The sequence below is a fragment of the Salmo salar genome, chromosome 15 (assembly GCF_965601325.2).
Source record: "Salmo salar chromosome 15, fSalSal1, whole genome shotgun sequence".
Taxonomy (NCBI): Eukaryota; Metazoa; Chordata; class Actinopteri; order Salmoniformes; family Salmonidae; genus Salmo; species Salmo salar.
The window spans coordinates 114,892,662-114,906,875 of NC_138305.1; the positions used below are offsets into that span (position 1 = coordinate 114,892,662).

The window sequence follows — 14,214 nt, forward strand, 5'->3', positions numbered from 1 at the left end:
TGACTATCCTACCGATCCTCGACTTCGGCGATGTCATCTACAAAATCCTCCAACACTCTACTCAGCAAACTGGATGTAGTCTATCACAGTGCCATCCGTTTTGTCACCAAAGCCCCATATACTACCCACCACTGCGACCTGTATGCTCTCGTCGGCTGGCCCTCGCTACATATTCGTCGCCAGACCCACTGGCTCCAGGTCATCTATAAGTCTTTGCTAGGTAAAGCCCCGCCTTATCTCAGCTCACTGGTCACCATAGCAGCACCCACCCGTAGCACGCGCTCCAGCAGGTATATCTCACTGGTCACCCCCAAAGCCAACACCTCTTTGGCCGCCTTTCCTTCCAGTTCTCTGCTGCCAGTGACTGGAACGAATTGCAAAAATCGCTGAAGCTGGAGACTTATATCTCCCTCACTAACTTTAAACATCAGCTATCTGAGCAGCTAACCGATCGCTGCAGCTGTACATAGGCCATCTGTAAATAGCCCACCCAATCTACCTACCTCATCCCCATATTGTTTTTATTTACTTTCTGCTCTTTTGCACACCAGTATTTGTACTTGCACATCATCATCTGCTCATCTATCACTCCAGTGTTAATCTGCTAAATTGTAATTACTTCGCTACTATGGCCTATTTATTGCCTTAACTCCTCACGCCATTTGCACACACTGAATATAGACTTTCTTTTTTTTCTATTGTGTTATTGACTGTACGCTTGTTTATTCAACGTGTAACTCTGTGTTGTTGTTTGTGTCGCACTGCTTTGCTTTGCTCTCAACTAGCCTACCTGGTTAAATAAAGGTGAAATATATTTTTTTTTAAATCACTGGGGCCAAGCTTCCTGCCATCCAGGACCTATATACTAGACGGTGTCAGAGGAAGGCCCTAAAAATTGTCAAAGACTCAAGCCACAATAGTCATACACTGTTCTCTCTGCTACCGCACGGCAAGCAGTACCGGAGCACCAAGTCTAGGTCCAAAAGGCTTCTAAACAGCTTCTACCCTCAAGCCACAAGACTCCTGAACAATCAAATGGCTACCCAGACATCTTAAACACTGCTGCAACTCTCTTTTTATTATCTATGCATAGTCACTTTACCTCTACCTACATGTACATATTACCTCAATTACCTCGACTAACCGGTGCCCCCGCACATTGACTCTGTACCGGTACCCCCTGTATATAGCCTCCACATTGACTTAGTACCGGTACCCCCTGTATATAGCCTCCACATTGACTCGGTACCGGTACCCCCTGTATATAGCCTCCACATTGACTTAGTACCGGTACCCCCTGTATATAGCCTCCACATTGACTCGGTACCGGTACCCCCTGTATATAGCCTCCACATTGACTCTGTACCGGTACCCCCTGTATATAGCCTCCACATTGACTCGGTACCGGTACCCCCTGTATATAGCCTCCACATTGACTCTGTACCGGTACCCCCTGTATATAGCCTCCACATTGACTCGGTACCGGTACCCCCTGTATATAGCCTCCACATTGACTCTGTACCGGTACCCCCTGTATATAGCCTCCACATTGACTCGGTACCGGTACCCCCTGTATATAGCCTCCACATTGACTCGGTACCGGTACCCCCTGTATATAGCCTCCACATTGACTCTGTACCGGTACCCCCTGTATATAGCCTCCACATTGACTCTGTACCGGTACCCCCTGTATATAGCCTCCACATTGACTCTGTACCGGTACCCCCTGTATATAGCCTCCACATTGACTCTGTACCGGTACCCCCTGTATATAACCTCCACATTGACTCTGTACCGGTACCTCCTGTATATAGCCTCCACATTGACTCTGTACCGGTACCCCCTGTATATAGCCTCCACATTGACTCTGTATCGGTACCCCCTGTATATAGCCTCCACATTGACTCGGTACCGGTACCCCCTGTATATAGCCTCCACATTGACTCGGTACCGGTACCCCCCTGTATATAGCCTCCACATTGACTCTGTACCGGTACCCACTGTATATAGCCTCCACATTGACTCTGTACCGGTACCCCCTGTATATAGCCTCCACATTGACTCTGTACTGGTATCCCCTGTATATAGCGACCACATTGACTCTGTACCGGTACCCCCTGTATATAGCCTCCACATTGACTCTGTACCGGTACCCCCTGTATATAGCCTCCACATTGACTCTGTACCGGTACCCCCTGTATATAGCCTCCACATTGACTCTGTACCGGTACCCCCTGTATATAGACTCCACATTGACTCTGTACCGGTACCCCCTGTATATAGTCTCCACATTGACTCTGTACCGGTACCCCCTGTATATAGCCTCCACATTGACTCTGTACCGGTACCCCCTGTATATAGCCTCCACATTGACTCTGTACCGGTACCCCCTGTATATAGCCTCCACATTGACTCTGTACCGTAACACCCTGTATATAGCCTCCACATTGACTCTGTACCGGTACCCCCTGTATATAGCCTCCACATTGACTCTGTACCGGTATCCCCTGTATATAGCCTCCACATTGACTCTGTACCGTAACACCCTGTAAATAGCCTCCACATTGACTCTGTACCGGTACCCCCTGTATATAGCCTCCACATTGACTCTGTACCGGTACCCCCTGTATATAGCCTCCACATTGACTCTGTACCGGTACCCCCTGTATATAGCCTCCACATTGACTCTGTACCGGTACCCCCTGTATATAGCCTCCACATTGACTCTGTACCGGTACACCCTGTATATAGCCTCCACATTGACTCTGTACCGGTACCCCCTGTATATAGCCTCCACATTGACTCTGTACCGGTACCCCCTGTATATAGCCTCCACATTGACTCTGTACCGGTACCCCCTGTATATAGCCTCCACATTGACTCTGTACCGGTACCCCCCTGTATATAGCCTCCACATTGACTCTGTACCGGTACCCCCTGTATATAGCCTCCACATTGACTCTGTACCGGTACACCCTGTATATAGCCTCCACATTGACTCTGTACCGTAATACCCTGTATATAGCCTCCACATTGACTCTGTACCGGTACCCCCCTGTATATAGCCTCCACATTGACTCTGTACCGGTACCCCCTGTATATAGCCTCCACATTGACTCTGTACCGGTACCCCCTGTATATAGCCTCCACATTGACTCTGTACCGGTACCCCCTGTATATAGCCTCCACATTGACTCTGTACTGGTATCCCCTGTATATAGCGACCACATTGACTCTGTACCGGTACCCCCTGTATATAGCCTCCACATTGACTCTGTACCGGTACCCCCTGTATATAGCCTCCACATTGACTCTGTACCGGTACCCACTGTATATAGCCTCCACATTGACTCTGTACCGGTACCCCCTGTATATAGACTCCACATTGACTCTGTACCGGTACCCCCTGTATATAGTCTCCACATTGACTCTGTACCGGTACCCCCTGTATATAGCCTCCACATTGACTCTGTACCGGTACCCCCTGTATATAGCCTCCACATTGACTCTGTACCGGTACCCCCTGTATATAGCCTCCACATTGACTCTGTACCGTAACACCCTGTATATAGCCTCCACATTGACTCTGTACCGGTACCCCCTGTATATAGCCTCCACATTGACTCTGTACCGGTATCCCCTGTATATAGCCTCCACATTGACTCTGTACCGTAACACCCTGTAAATAGCCTCCACATTGACTCTGTACCGGTACCCCCTGTATATAGCCTCCCCATTGACTCTGTACCGGTACCCCCTGTATATAGCCTCCACATTGACTCTGTACCGGTACCCCCTGTATATAGCCTCCACATTGACTCTGTACCGGTACCCCCTGTATATAGCCTCCACATTGACTCTGTACCGGTACACCCTGTATATAGCCTCCACATTGACTCTGTACCGGTACCCCCTGTATATAGCCTCCACATTGACTCTGTACCGGTACCCCCTGTATATAGCCTCCACATTGACTCTGTACCGGTACCCCCTGTATATAGCCTCCACATTGACTCTGTACCGGTACCCCCCTGTATATAGCCTCCACATTGACTCTGTACCGGTACCCCCTGTATATAGCCTCCACATTGACTCTGTACCGGTACACCCTGTATATAGCCTCCACATTGACTCTGTACCGTAATACCCTGTATATAGCCTCCACATTGACTCTGTACCGGTACCCCCCTGTATATAGCCTCCACATTGACTCTGTACCGGTACCCCCTGTATATAGCCTCCACATTGACTCTGTACCGGTACCCACTGTATATAGCCTCCACATTGACTCTGTACCGGTACCCCCTGTATATAGCCTCCACATTGACTCTGTACCGGTACCCCCTGTATATAGCCTCCACATTGACTCTGTACCGGTACCCCCTGTATATAGCCTCCACATTGACTCTGTACCGGTACACCCTGTATATAGCCTCCACATTGACTCTGTACTGGTACCCCCTGTATATACCCTCCACATTGACTCTGTACCGGTACCCCCTGTATATAGCCTCCACATTGACTCTGTACCGGTACCCCCTGTATATAGCCTCCACATTGACTCTGTACCGGTACCCCCTGTATATAGCCTCCACATTGACTCTGTACTGGTACCCCCTGTATATACCCTCCACATTGACTCTGTACCGGTACCCCCTGTATATAGCCTCCACATTGACTCTGTACCGGTACCCCCTGTATATAGCCTCCACATTGACTCTGTACTGGTACCCCCTGTATATACCCTCCACATTGACTCTGTACCGGTACCCCCTGTATATAGCCTCCACATTGACTCTGTACCGGTACCCCCTGTATATAGTCTCCACATTGACTCTGTACCGGTACCCCCTGTATATAGCCTCCACATTGACTCTGTACCGGTACCCCCTGTATATACCCTCCACATTGACTCTGTACCGGTACCCCCTGTATATAGCCTCCACATTGACTCTGTACCGGTACCCCCTGTATATAGCCTCCACATTGACTCTGTACTGGTACCCCCTGTATATAGCCTCCACATTGACTCTGTACCGGTACCCCCTGTATATAGCCTCCACATTGACTCTGTACCGGTACCCCCTGTATATAGCCTCCACATTGACTCTGTACCGGTACCCCCTGTATATAGCCTCCACATTGACTCTGTACTGGTACCCCCTGTATATAGCCTCCACATTGACTCTGTACCGGTACCCCCTGTATATAGCCTCCACATTGACTCTGTACCGGTACCCCCTGTATATAGCCTCCACATTGACTCTGTACTGGTACCCCCTGTATATAGCCTCCACATTGACTCTGTACCGGTACCCCCTGTATATAGCCTCCACATTGACTCTGTACTGGTACCCCCTGTATATAGCCTCCACATTGACTCTGTACCGGTACCCCCTGTATATAGCCTCCACATTGACTCTGTACCGGTACCCCCTGTATATAGCCTCCACATTGACTCTGTACCGGTACCCCCTGTATATAGTCTCCACATTGACTCTGTACCGGTACCCCCTGTATATAGACTCCACATTGACTCTGTACCGGTACCCCCTGTATATAGTCTCCACATTGACTCTGTACCGGTACCCCCTGTATATAGCCTCCACATTGACTCTGTACCGGTACCCCCTGTATATAGCCTCCACATTGACTCTGTACCGGTACCCCCTGTATATAGCCTCCACATTGACTCTGTACCGTAACACCCTGTATATAGCCTCCACATTGACTCTGTACCGGTACCCCCTGTATATAGCCTCCACATTGACTCTGTACCGGTATCCCCTGTATATAGCCTCCACATTGACTCTGTACCGTAACACCCTGTAAATAGCCTCCACATTGACTCTGTACCGGTACCCCCTGTATATAGCCTCCCCATTGACTCTGTACCGGTACCCCCTGTATATAGCCTCCACATTGACTCTGTACCGGTACCCCCTGTATATAGCCTCCACATTGACTCTGTACCGGTACCCCCTGTATATAGCCTCCACATTGACTCTGTACCGGTACACCCTGTATATAGCCTCCACATTGACTCTGTACCGGTACCCCCTGTATATAGCCTCCACATTGACTCTGTACCGGTACCCCCTGTATATAGCCTCCACATTGACTCTGTACCGGTACCCCCTGTATATAGCCTCCACATTGACTCTGTACCGGTACCCCCCTGTATATAGCCTCCACATTGACTCTGTACCGGTACCCCCTGTATATAGCCTCCACATTGACTCTGTACCGGTACACCCTGTATATAGCCTCCACATTGACTCTGTACCGTAATACCCTGTATATAGCCTCCACATTGACTCTGTACCGGTACCCCCCTGTATATAGCCTCCACATTGACTCTGTACCGGTACCCCCTGTATATAGCCTCCACATTGACTCTGTACCGGTACCCCCTGTATATAGCCTCCACATTGACTCTGTACCGGTACCCCCTGTATATAGCCTCCACATTGACTCTGTACCGGTACCCCCTGTATATAGCCTCCACATTGACTCTGTACCGGTACCCCCTGTATATAGCCTCCACATTGACTCTGTACCGGTACACCCTGTATATAGCCTCCACATTGACTCTGTACCAGTATCCCCTGTATATAGCCTCCACATTGACTCTGTACCGGTACCCCCTGTATATAGCCTCCACATTGACTCTGTACCGGTACCCCCTGTATATAGCCTCCACATTGACTCTGTACTGGTACCCCCTGTATATACCCTCCACATTGACTCTGTACCGGTACCCCCTGTATATAGTCTCCACATTGACTCTGTACCGGTACCCCCTGTATATAGCCTCCACATTGACTCTGTACCGGTACCCCCTGTATATAGCCTCCACATTGACTCTGTACTGGTACCCCCTGTATATACCCTCCACATTGACTCTGTACCGGTACCCCCTGTATATAGCCTCCACATTGACTCTGTACCGGTACCCCCTGTATATAGCCTCCACATTGACTCTGTACTGGTACCCCCTGTATATACCCTCCACATTGACTCTGTACCGGTACCCCCTGTATATAGCCTCCACATTGACTCTGTACCGGTACCCCCTGTATATAGTCTCCACATTGACTCTGTACCGGTACCCCCTGTATATAGCCTCCACATTGACTCTGTACCGGTACCCCCTGTATATACCCTCCACATTGACTCTGTACCGGTACCCCCTGTATATAGCCTCCACATTGACTCTGTACCGGTACCCCCTGTATATAGCCTCCACATTGACTCTGTACTGGTACCCCCTGTATATAGCCTCCACATTGACTCTGTACCGGTACCCCCTGTATATAGCCTCCACATTGACTCTGTACCGGTACCCCCTGTATATAGCCTCCACATTGACTCTGTACCGGTACCCCCTGTATATAGCCTCCACATTGACTCTGTACTGGTACCCCCTGTATATAGCCTCCACATTGACTCTGTACCGGTACCCCCTGTATATAGCCTCCACATTGACTCTGTACCGGTACCCCCTGTATATAGCCTCCACATTGACTCTGTACTGGTACCCCCTGTATATAGCCTCCACATTGACTCTGTACCGGTACCCCCTGTATATAGCCTCCACATTGACTCTGTACTGGTACCCCCTGTATATAGCCTCCACATTGACTCTGTACCGGTACCCCCTGTATATAGCCTCCACATTGACTCTGTACCGGTACCCCCTGTATATACCCTCCACATTGACTCTGTACCGGTACCCCCTGTATATAGCCTCCACATTGACTCTGTACCGGTACCCCCTGTATATAGCCTCCACATTGACTCTGTACTGGTACCCCCTGTATATAGCCTCCACATTGACTCTGTACCGGTACCCCCTGTATATAGCCTCCACATTGACTCTGTACCGGTACCCCCTGTATATAGCCTCCACATTGACTCTGTACCGGTACCCCCTGTATATAGCCTCCACATTGACTCTGTACCGGTATCCCCTGTATATAGCCTCCACATTGACTCTGTACCGGTACCCCCTGTATATAGCCTCCACATTGACTCTGTACCGGTACCCCCTGTATATAGCCTCCACATTGACTCTGTACCGGTACCCCCTGTATATAGCCTCCACATTGACTCTGTACCGGTACCCCCCTGTATATAGCCTCCACATTGACTCTGTACCGGTACACCCTGTATATAGCCTCCACATTGACTCTGTACCGGTACCCCCTGTATATAGCCTCCACATTGTTATTTTACTGCTGCGCTTTTTTTTTTTTTTCTCAACACTTATTTTTCTTAAAACTGCATTGTTGGTTAAGGGCTTGTAAGTAAGCATTTTACTGTAAGGTCTAAACCTGTTGTATTCGGCGCATGTCAAATACTATTTTCTTTATTTTATTTGAATGCCAAGAGTGTGCAAATCTGTCATCAAGGCAGACCTCAGCTCCAGTACTCCTATAAACCAGGTTTACCCCTTCACCTCAGCTCCAGTACTCCTATAAACCAGGTTTACCCCTTCACCTCAGCTCCAGTACTCCTATAAACCAGGTTTACCCCTTCACCTCAGCTCCAGTACTCCTATAAACCAGGTTTACCCTTCACCTCAGCTCCAGTACTCCTATAAACCAGGTTTACCCCTTCACCTCAGCTCCAGTACTCCTATAAACCAGGTTTACCCCTTCACCTCAGCTCCAGTACTCCTATAAACCAGGTTTACCCTTCACCTCAGCTCCAGTACTCCTATAAACCAGGTTTACCCCTTCACCTCAGCTCCAGTACTCCTATAAACCAGGTTTACCCCTTCACCTCAGCTCCAATATAAACATACTGTATGTCCTGTAAAGGCTAACGGACAATTGTAAAATCATTTTGTCAGATAATCTTGATCAAGTATATCCATACACAAACTAAACTTCCATCTGCTGAAAAACGAATCGTCTGATATGCCTTAATACAGTGTATATAATGAGTCAGAGCCACTGTGTTTTCCTATTGGTCACAAAAGATAATGTTTACATACCACGAGCATCATGGATTCAATGTATTCAAACCGAAGCCACCTATGAAAACTAGACCCTTTAAACATGATGTTTAAAAGACAATATCTTTTAAAAATGTATTCATTTTTTAAGCAGTTGAATAGACTTCTAGAGGCAAATCTGTATGCTTCTGATCTTGTGACCATTTTGAGAAATCATAGGAAACTTCTCTGATTAATGCCACACACCTTACTAATGCAGAATATATTACTTAGTTATTGGTAATTTATTGGCTGGTAGCCTAGTGGTTATAGCGTTGGGCTGGATCGAATCCCCGAGCTGACAAGGTACAAATCTGTCGTTCTGCCCCCTGAACAAGGCAGTTAACCATCTGTTCCCCAGTAGGCCGTCATTGAAAATAATGAATTTGTTCTTAACCGACCTGCCTAGTTAAATAAAGGTAAAATAAAAACATAAAAAAAAAAAAAAATACCATTTTAACTTCTCCAGGGCCTATAAAATACAACGTTTTTATTCTCACTATTGTGACCGATCAGATTAAATGGGTTAACAAAATGGAGTTCGATTACAATGCACAAATAGTTAACCAGACCGAGAAACAAACCCCCGCCACACACATAGAGCCAGGGCTTACTCTTATCCATCCAGTGTATGTGAGGGATGGTGGAGCTCCTGGGAGGGTTGCAATGGAGAACAACACTCGCTCCTTCCTCTGCCGTTTTATGAGATCTCTTCTGCTTAGGGAGGGTCGGTGTCGCTGTAACACACACACATACCACCATCATCATCATCATCATCATCGTCGTCGTATTACATGTTACATTGAATTACATTGGCCAGCGCCGCTAAAATACACACATTAATATCAGTCTCTGCGGGAAAGTGACAAAATAAAAATGATCGTTAGAATATTAACATGATATACTTTAATATATGGGACCCTGATTGGTGGGGGTCTATGGGACCCTGATTGGTGGGGGTCTATGGGACCCTGATTGGTGGGGTCTATGGGACCCTGATTGGTGGGGTCTATGGGACCCTGATTGGTGGGGTCTATGGGACCCTGATTGGTGGGGGTCTATGGAACCCTGATTGGTGGGGGTCTATGGGACCCTGATTGGTGGGGGTCTATGGGACCCTGATTGGTGGGGGTCTATGGGACCCTGATTGGTGGGGGTCTATGGGACCCTGATTGGTGGGGGTCTATGGGACCCTGATTGGTGGGGTCTATGGGACCCTGATTGGTGGGGTCTATGGGACCCTGATTGGTGGGGGTCTATGGGACCCTGATTGGTGGGGGTCTATGGGACCCTGATTGGTGGGGGTCTATGGGACCCTGATTGGTGGGGTCTATGGAACCCTGATTGGTGGGGTCTATGGGACCCTGATTGGTGGGGTCTATGGGACCCTGATTGGTGGGGGTCTATGGGACCCTGATTGGTGGGGGTCTATGGGACCCTGATTGGTGGGGTCTATGGGACCCTGATTGGTGGGGGTCTATGGGACCCTGATTGGTGGGGGTCTATGGGACCCTGATTGGTGGGGTCTATGGGACCCTGATTGGTGGGGTCTATGGGACCCTGATTGGTGGGGGTCTATGGGACCCTGATTGGTGGGGGTCTATGGGACCCTGATTGGTGGGGTCAATGGGACCCTGATTGGTGGGGGTCTATGGGACCCTGATTGGTGGGGGTCTATGGGTTGGTGTCTACGACACAGATTAAGGTTAGTCCTAGAATACACTCTCCATTTAATTCTCTAGAGTCTAAGACGTTGGGGGTTATTGTTTAAGATGGTCATTGAATTGTAGGACCCCATTAGGTATAAAAAGAAAGATTTAAACATTATTTGATTTTGCCTTTACTTCTATAGCCCAGAGAAGTGCATTGACTAACACATTCATAAATGGCAAAAAGACACATTAATATCAGTCTCTGCTGGGAAAAAAATTCCTCATAAGGAATAAGATTTTGTAGTGTCTGTCCTATATCTAGGAGATATAAGAAAGCTCTGGAAATATTGAACTTTTTTTCTCAACATATGGGTAGGCACAAAACTACTTTCATACTTCCATTTATTTATTTTTTACCAGTACCGGTCACCTTCAAAGGAGTGCCGTGACACTGGGGATCGTAAATTAGTTTGTAGACCAAACGATTCGGACGCTACAAACAGAATTTGGCACATCGACGGTACCGACTTCAGGACGCAACAGACTTTTGGTGAGAAGACTGATTGTAGGGATGTCTCATGGTCTGACATTGGTGAGAAGACTGATTGTAGCGATGTCTCATGGTCTGACATTGGTGAGAAGACTGATTGTAGTGATGTCTCATGGTCTGACATTGGTGAGAAGACTGATTGTAGGGATGTCTCATGGTCTGACATTGGTGAGAAGACTGATTGTAGGGATGTCTCATGGTCTGACATTGGTGAGAAGACTGATTGTAGTGATGTCTCATGGTCTGACATTGGTGAGAAGACTGATTGTAGTGATGTCTCATGGTCTGACATTGGTGAGAAGACTGATTGTAGGGATGTCTCATGGTCTGACATTGGTGAGAAGACTGATTGTAGTGATGTCTCATGGTCTGACATTGGTGAGAAGACTGATTGTAGGGATGTCTCATGGTCTGACATTGGTGAGAAGACTGATTGTAGTGATGTCTCATGGTCTGACATTGGTGAGAAGACTGATTGTAGTGATGTCTCATGGTCTGACATTGGTGAGAAGACTGATTGTAGTGATGTCTCATGGTCTGACATTGGTGAGAAGACTGATTGTAGTGATGTCTCATGGTCTGACATTGGTGAGAAGACTGATTGTAGTGATGTCTCATGGTCTGACATTGGTGAGAAGACTGATTGTAGTGATGTCTCATGGTCTGACATTGGTGAGAAGACTGATTGTAGTGATGTCTCATGGTCTGACATTGGTGAGAAGACTGATTGTAGTGATGTCTCATGGTCTGACAAACACCGCTCTAGCTCTTCACCTTTCACCGCAGGAAGTACGACACTGGCATATGCAGTGGATAGAGACACATCCTTAATGTATTCTCCATAAAGTTAGTCCTGGATTAAATACAATATCCATTCTACAGATTAAAGATAGTCCTAGATTAAATACAATATCCATTCTACAGATTAAAGATAGTCCTAGATTAAATACAATATCCATTCTACAGATTAAGGATAGTCCTGGACTAAATACAATATCCATTCTACAGATTAAGGATAGTCCTAGATTAAATACAATATCCATTCTACAGATTAAAGATAGTCCTAGATTAAATACAATATCCATTCTACAGATTAAAGATAGTCCTAGATTAAATACAATATCCATTCTACAGATTAAGGATAGTCCTGGATTAAATACAATATCCATTCTACAGATTAAGGATAGTCCTGGACTAAATACAATATCCATTCTACAGATTAAGGATAGTCCTGGATTAAATACAATATCCATTCTACAGATTAAGGATAGTCCTGGATTAAATACAATATCCATTCTACAGATTAAGGATAGTCCTGGATTAAATACAATATCCATTCTACAGATTAAGGATAGTCCTGGATTAAATACAATATCCATTCTACAGATTAAGGATAGTCCTAGATTAAATACAATATCCATTCTACAGATTAAGGATAGTCCTAAATTAAATACAATATCCATTCTACAGATTAAGGATAGTCCTGGATTAAATACAATATCCATTCTACAGATTAAGGATAGTCCTGGATTAAATACAATATCCATTCTACAGATTAAGGATAGTCCTGGATTAAATACAATATCCATTCTACAGATTAAGGATAGTCCTGGATTAAACACAATATCCATTCTACAGATTAAGGATAGTCCTGGATTAAATACAATATCCATTCTACAGATTAAGGATAGTCCTGGACTAAATACAATATCCATTCTACAGATTAAGGATAGTCCTGGATTAAATACAATATCCATTCTACAGATTAAGGATAGTCCTGGACTAAATACAATATCCATTCTACAGATTAAGGATAGTCCTAGATTAAATACAATATCCATTCTACAGATTAAGGATAGTCCTAAATTAAATACAATATCCATTCTACAGATTAAGGATAGTCCTGGATTAAATACAATATCCATTCTACAGATTAAGGATAGTCCTGGATTAAATACAATATCCATTCTTCAGATTAAGGATAGTCCTGGACTAAATACAATATCCATTCTACAGATTAAGGATAGTCCTGGATTAAATACAATATCCATTCTACAGATTAAGGATAGTCCTAGATTAAATAAAATATCCATTCTACAGATTAAGGATAGTCCTGGACTAAATACACACTCCATTCAACATGTGTGTGTGTATGACAGAGCACAGCCTCTCAATGCCATAGTGATTGGCTGAGTGGCATCATGACTAGGCTGTCTCTAGTCGATGGTTGTCAGGGGAATGACAGAACTACAGTTTAAGTACAGTCGCGCAAGAGATGGTGTGTTTGTGCGTATAAGCCTCACATTCAGTGATGAGTTTCACGGTGTGTGTCATGGCTGTTCCCAAGGTGTTGTCAGCGTAGCAACGGTAGTGTCCTTGGTAATCGCTGAGCGGCATGTCACCATGGGCTGTGAAATTTCCAGAACCAGTATGTCCCATCCAGTTCAACTTCTTACCATCCTTTACCCAGCGGAAACTAGAGGGGGGGGGGGAGAGAGGGGAGAGAGAAAGAGAGAGATAGAGAGGAGATGAGAGAGAGAGAGGAGAGTGAGAGAGGAGAGAGAAGGAGAAGAGAGAGAGCGAGAGATGGGATAGAGAGGGAGAGAGGGGAGAGATAAAGAGAAAGATAGAGAGGAGAGAGGAGATGAGAGAGAGAGAGGAGAGCGAGAGAGAGGGGAGAGAGATGGGAGTGAGAGAGGGGGAGGTTAGAGATAAAGACATGAGAGGAAACAGACCAATCAGAGAAGATCACCAGTCCAGTTAATGATATCATTTCCTGTCTCCTATTATTATGATACCTCCTTTATCACCATGGCAATGGAACACTGGATCCCAGGAGGAAAGAATGGACACGCCAGCTGTTTCTCACACACTCAGACGCATTGTTAATAGCAGGGTATAGCTGGGTGTGGGGGGGCCTTGCAGGGCAGCATGGTATTGTTAATAGCAGGGTATAGCTGGGTGTGGGGGGGCCTTGCAGGGCAGCGTGGTATTGTTAATATTAGGGTATA

At 46.5% G+C, this 14,214-nt stretch overlaps 1 protein-coding gene across 3 annotated transcripts in view; it reads right to left on the reverse strand.

Annotated features, from left to right (window-relative positions):
* Positions 1 to 13,709, reverse strand: part of LOC106572978 (neural cell adhesion molecule L1.1) — an 81,096-nt gene extending 67,387 nt beyond the window's left edge. For 2 of the 3 annotated variants that reach the window (XM_082962312.1, XM_082962311.1), the window contains exons 1-2: positions 13,507 to 13,708; positions 9,616 to 9,738 (exon numbers count right to left, since the gene is read on the reverse strand). In XM_082962312.1, the coding sequence (XP_082818438.1) occupies positions 9,616 to 9,738; positions 13,507 to 13,642 (259 nt within the window). In that variant the 5' untranslated portion in view covers positions 13,643 to 13,708. Of the gene's footprint in view, positions 1 to 9,615; positions 9,739 to 13,506 lie in introns of all 3 variants that reach the window. The other variant, XM_082962313.1, reaches the window with a different exon arrangement.
* Between the last annotated feature and the right edge of the window lie 505 nt (positions 13,710 to 14,214).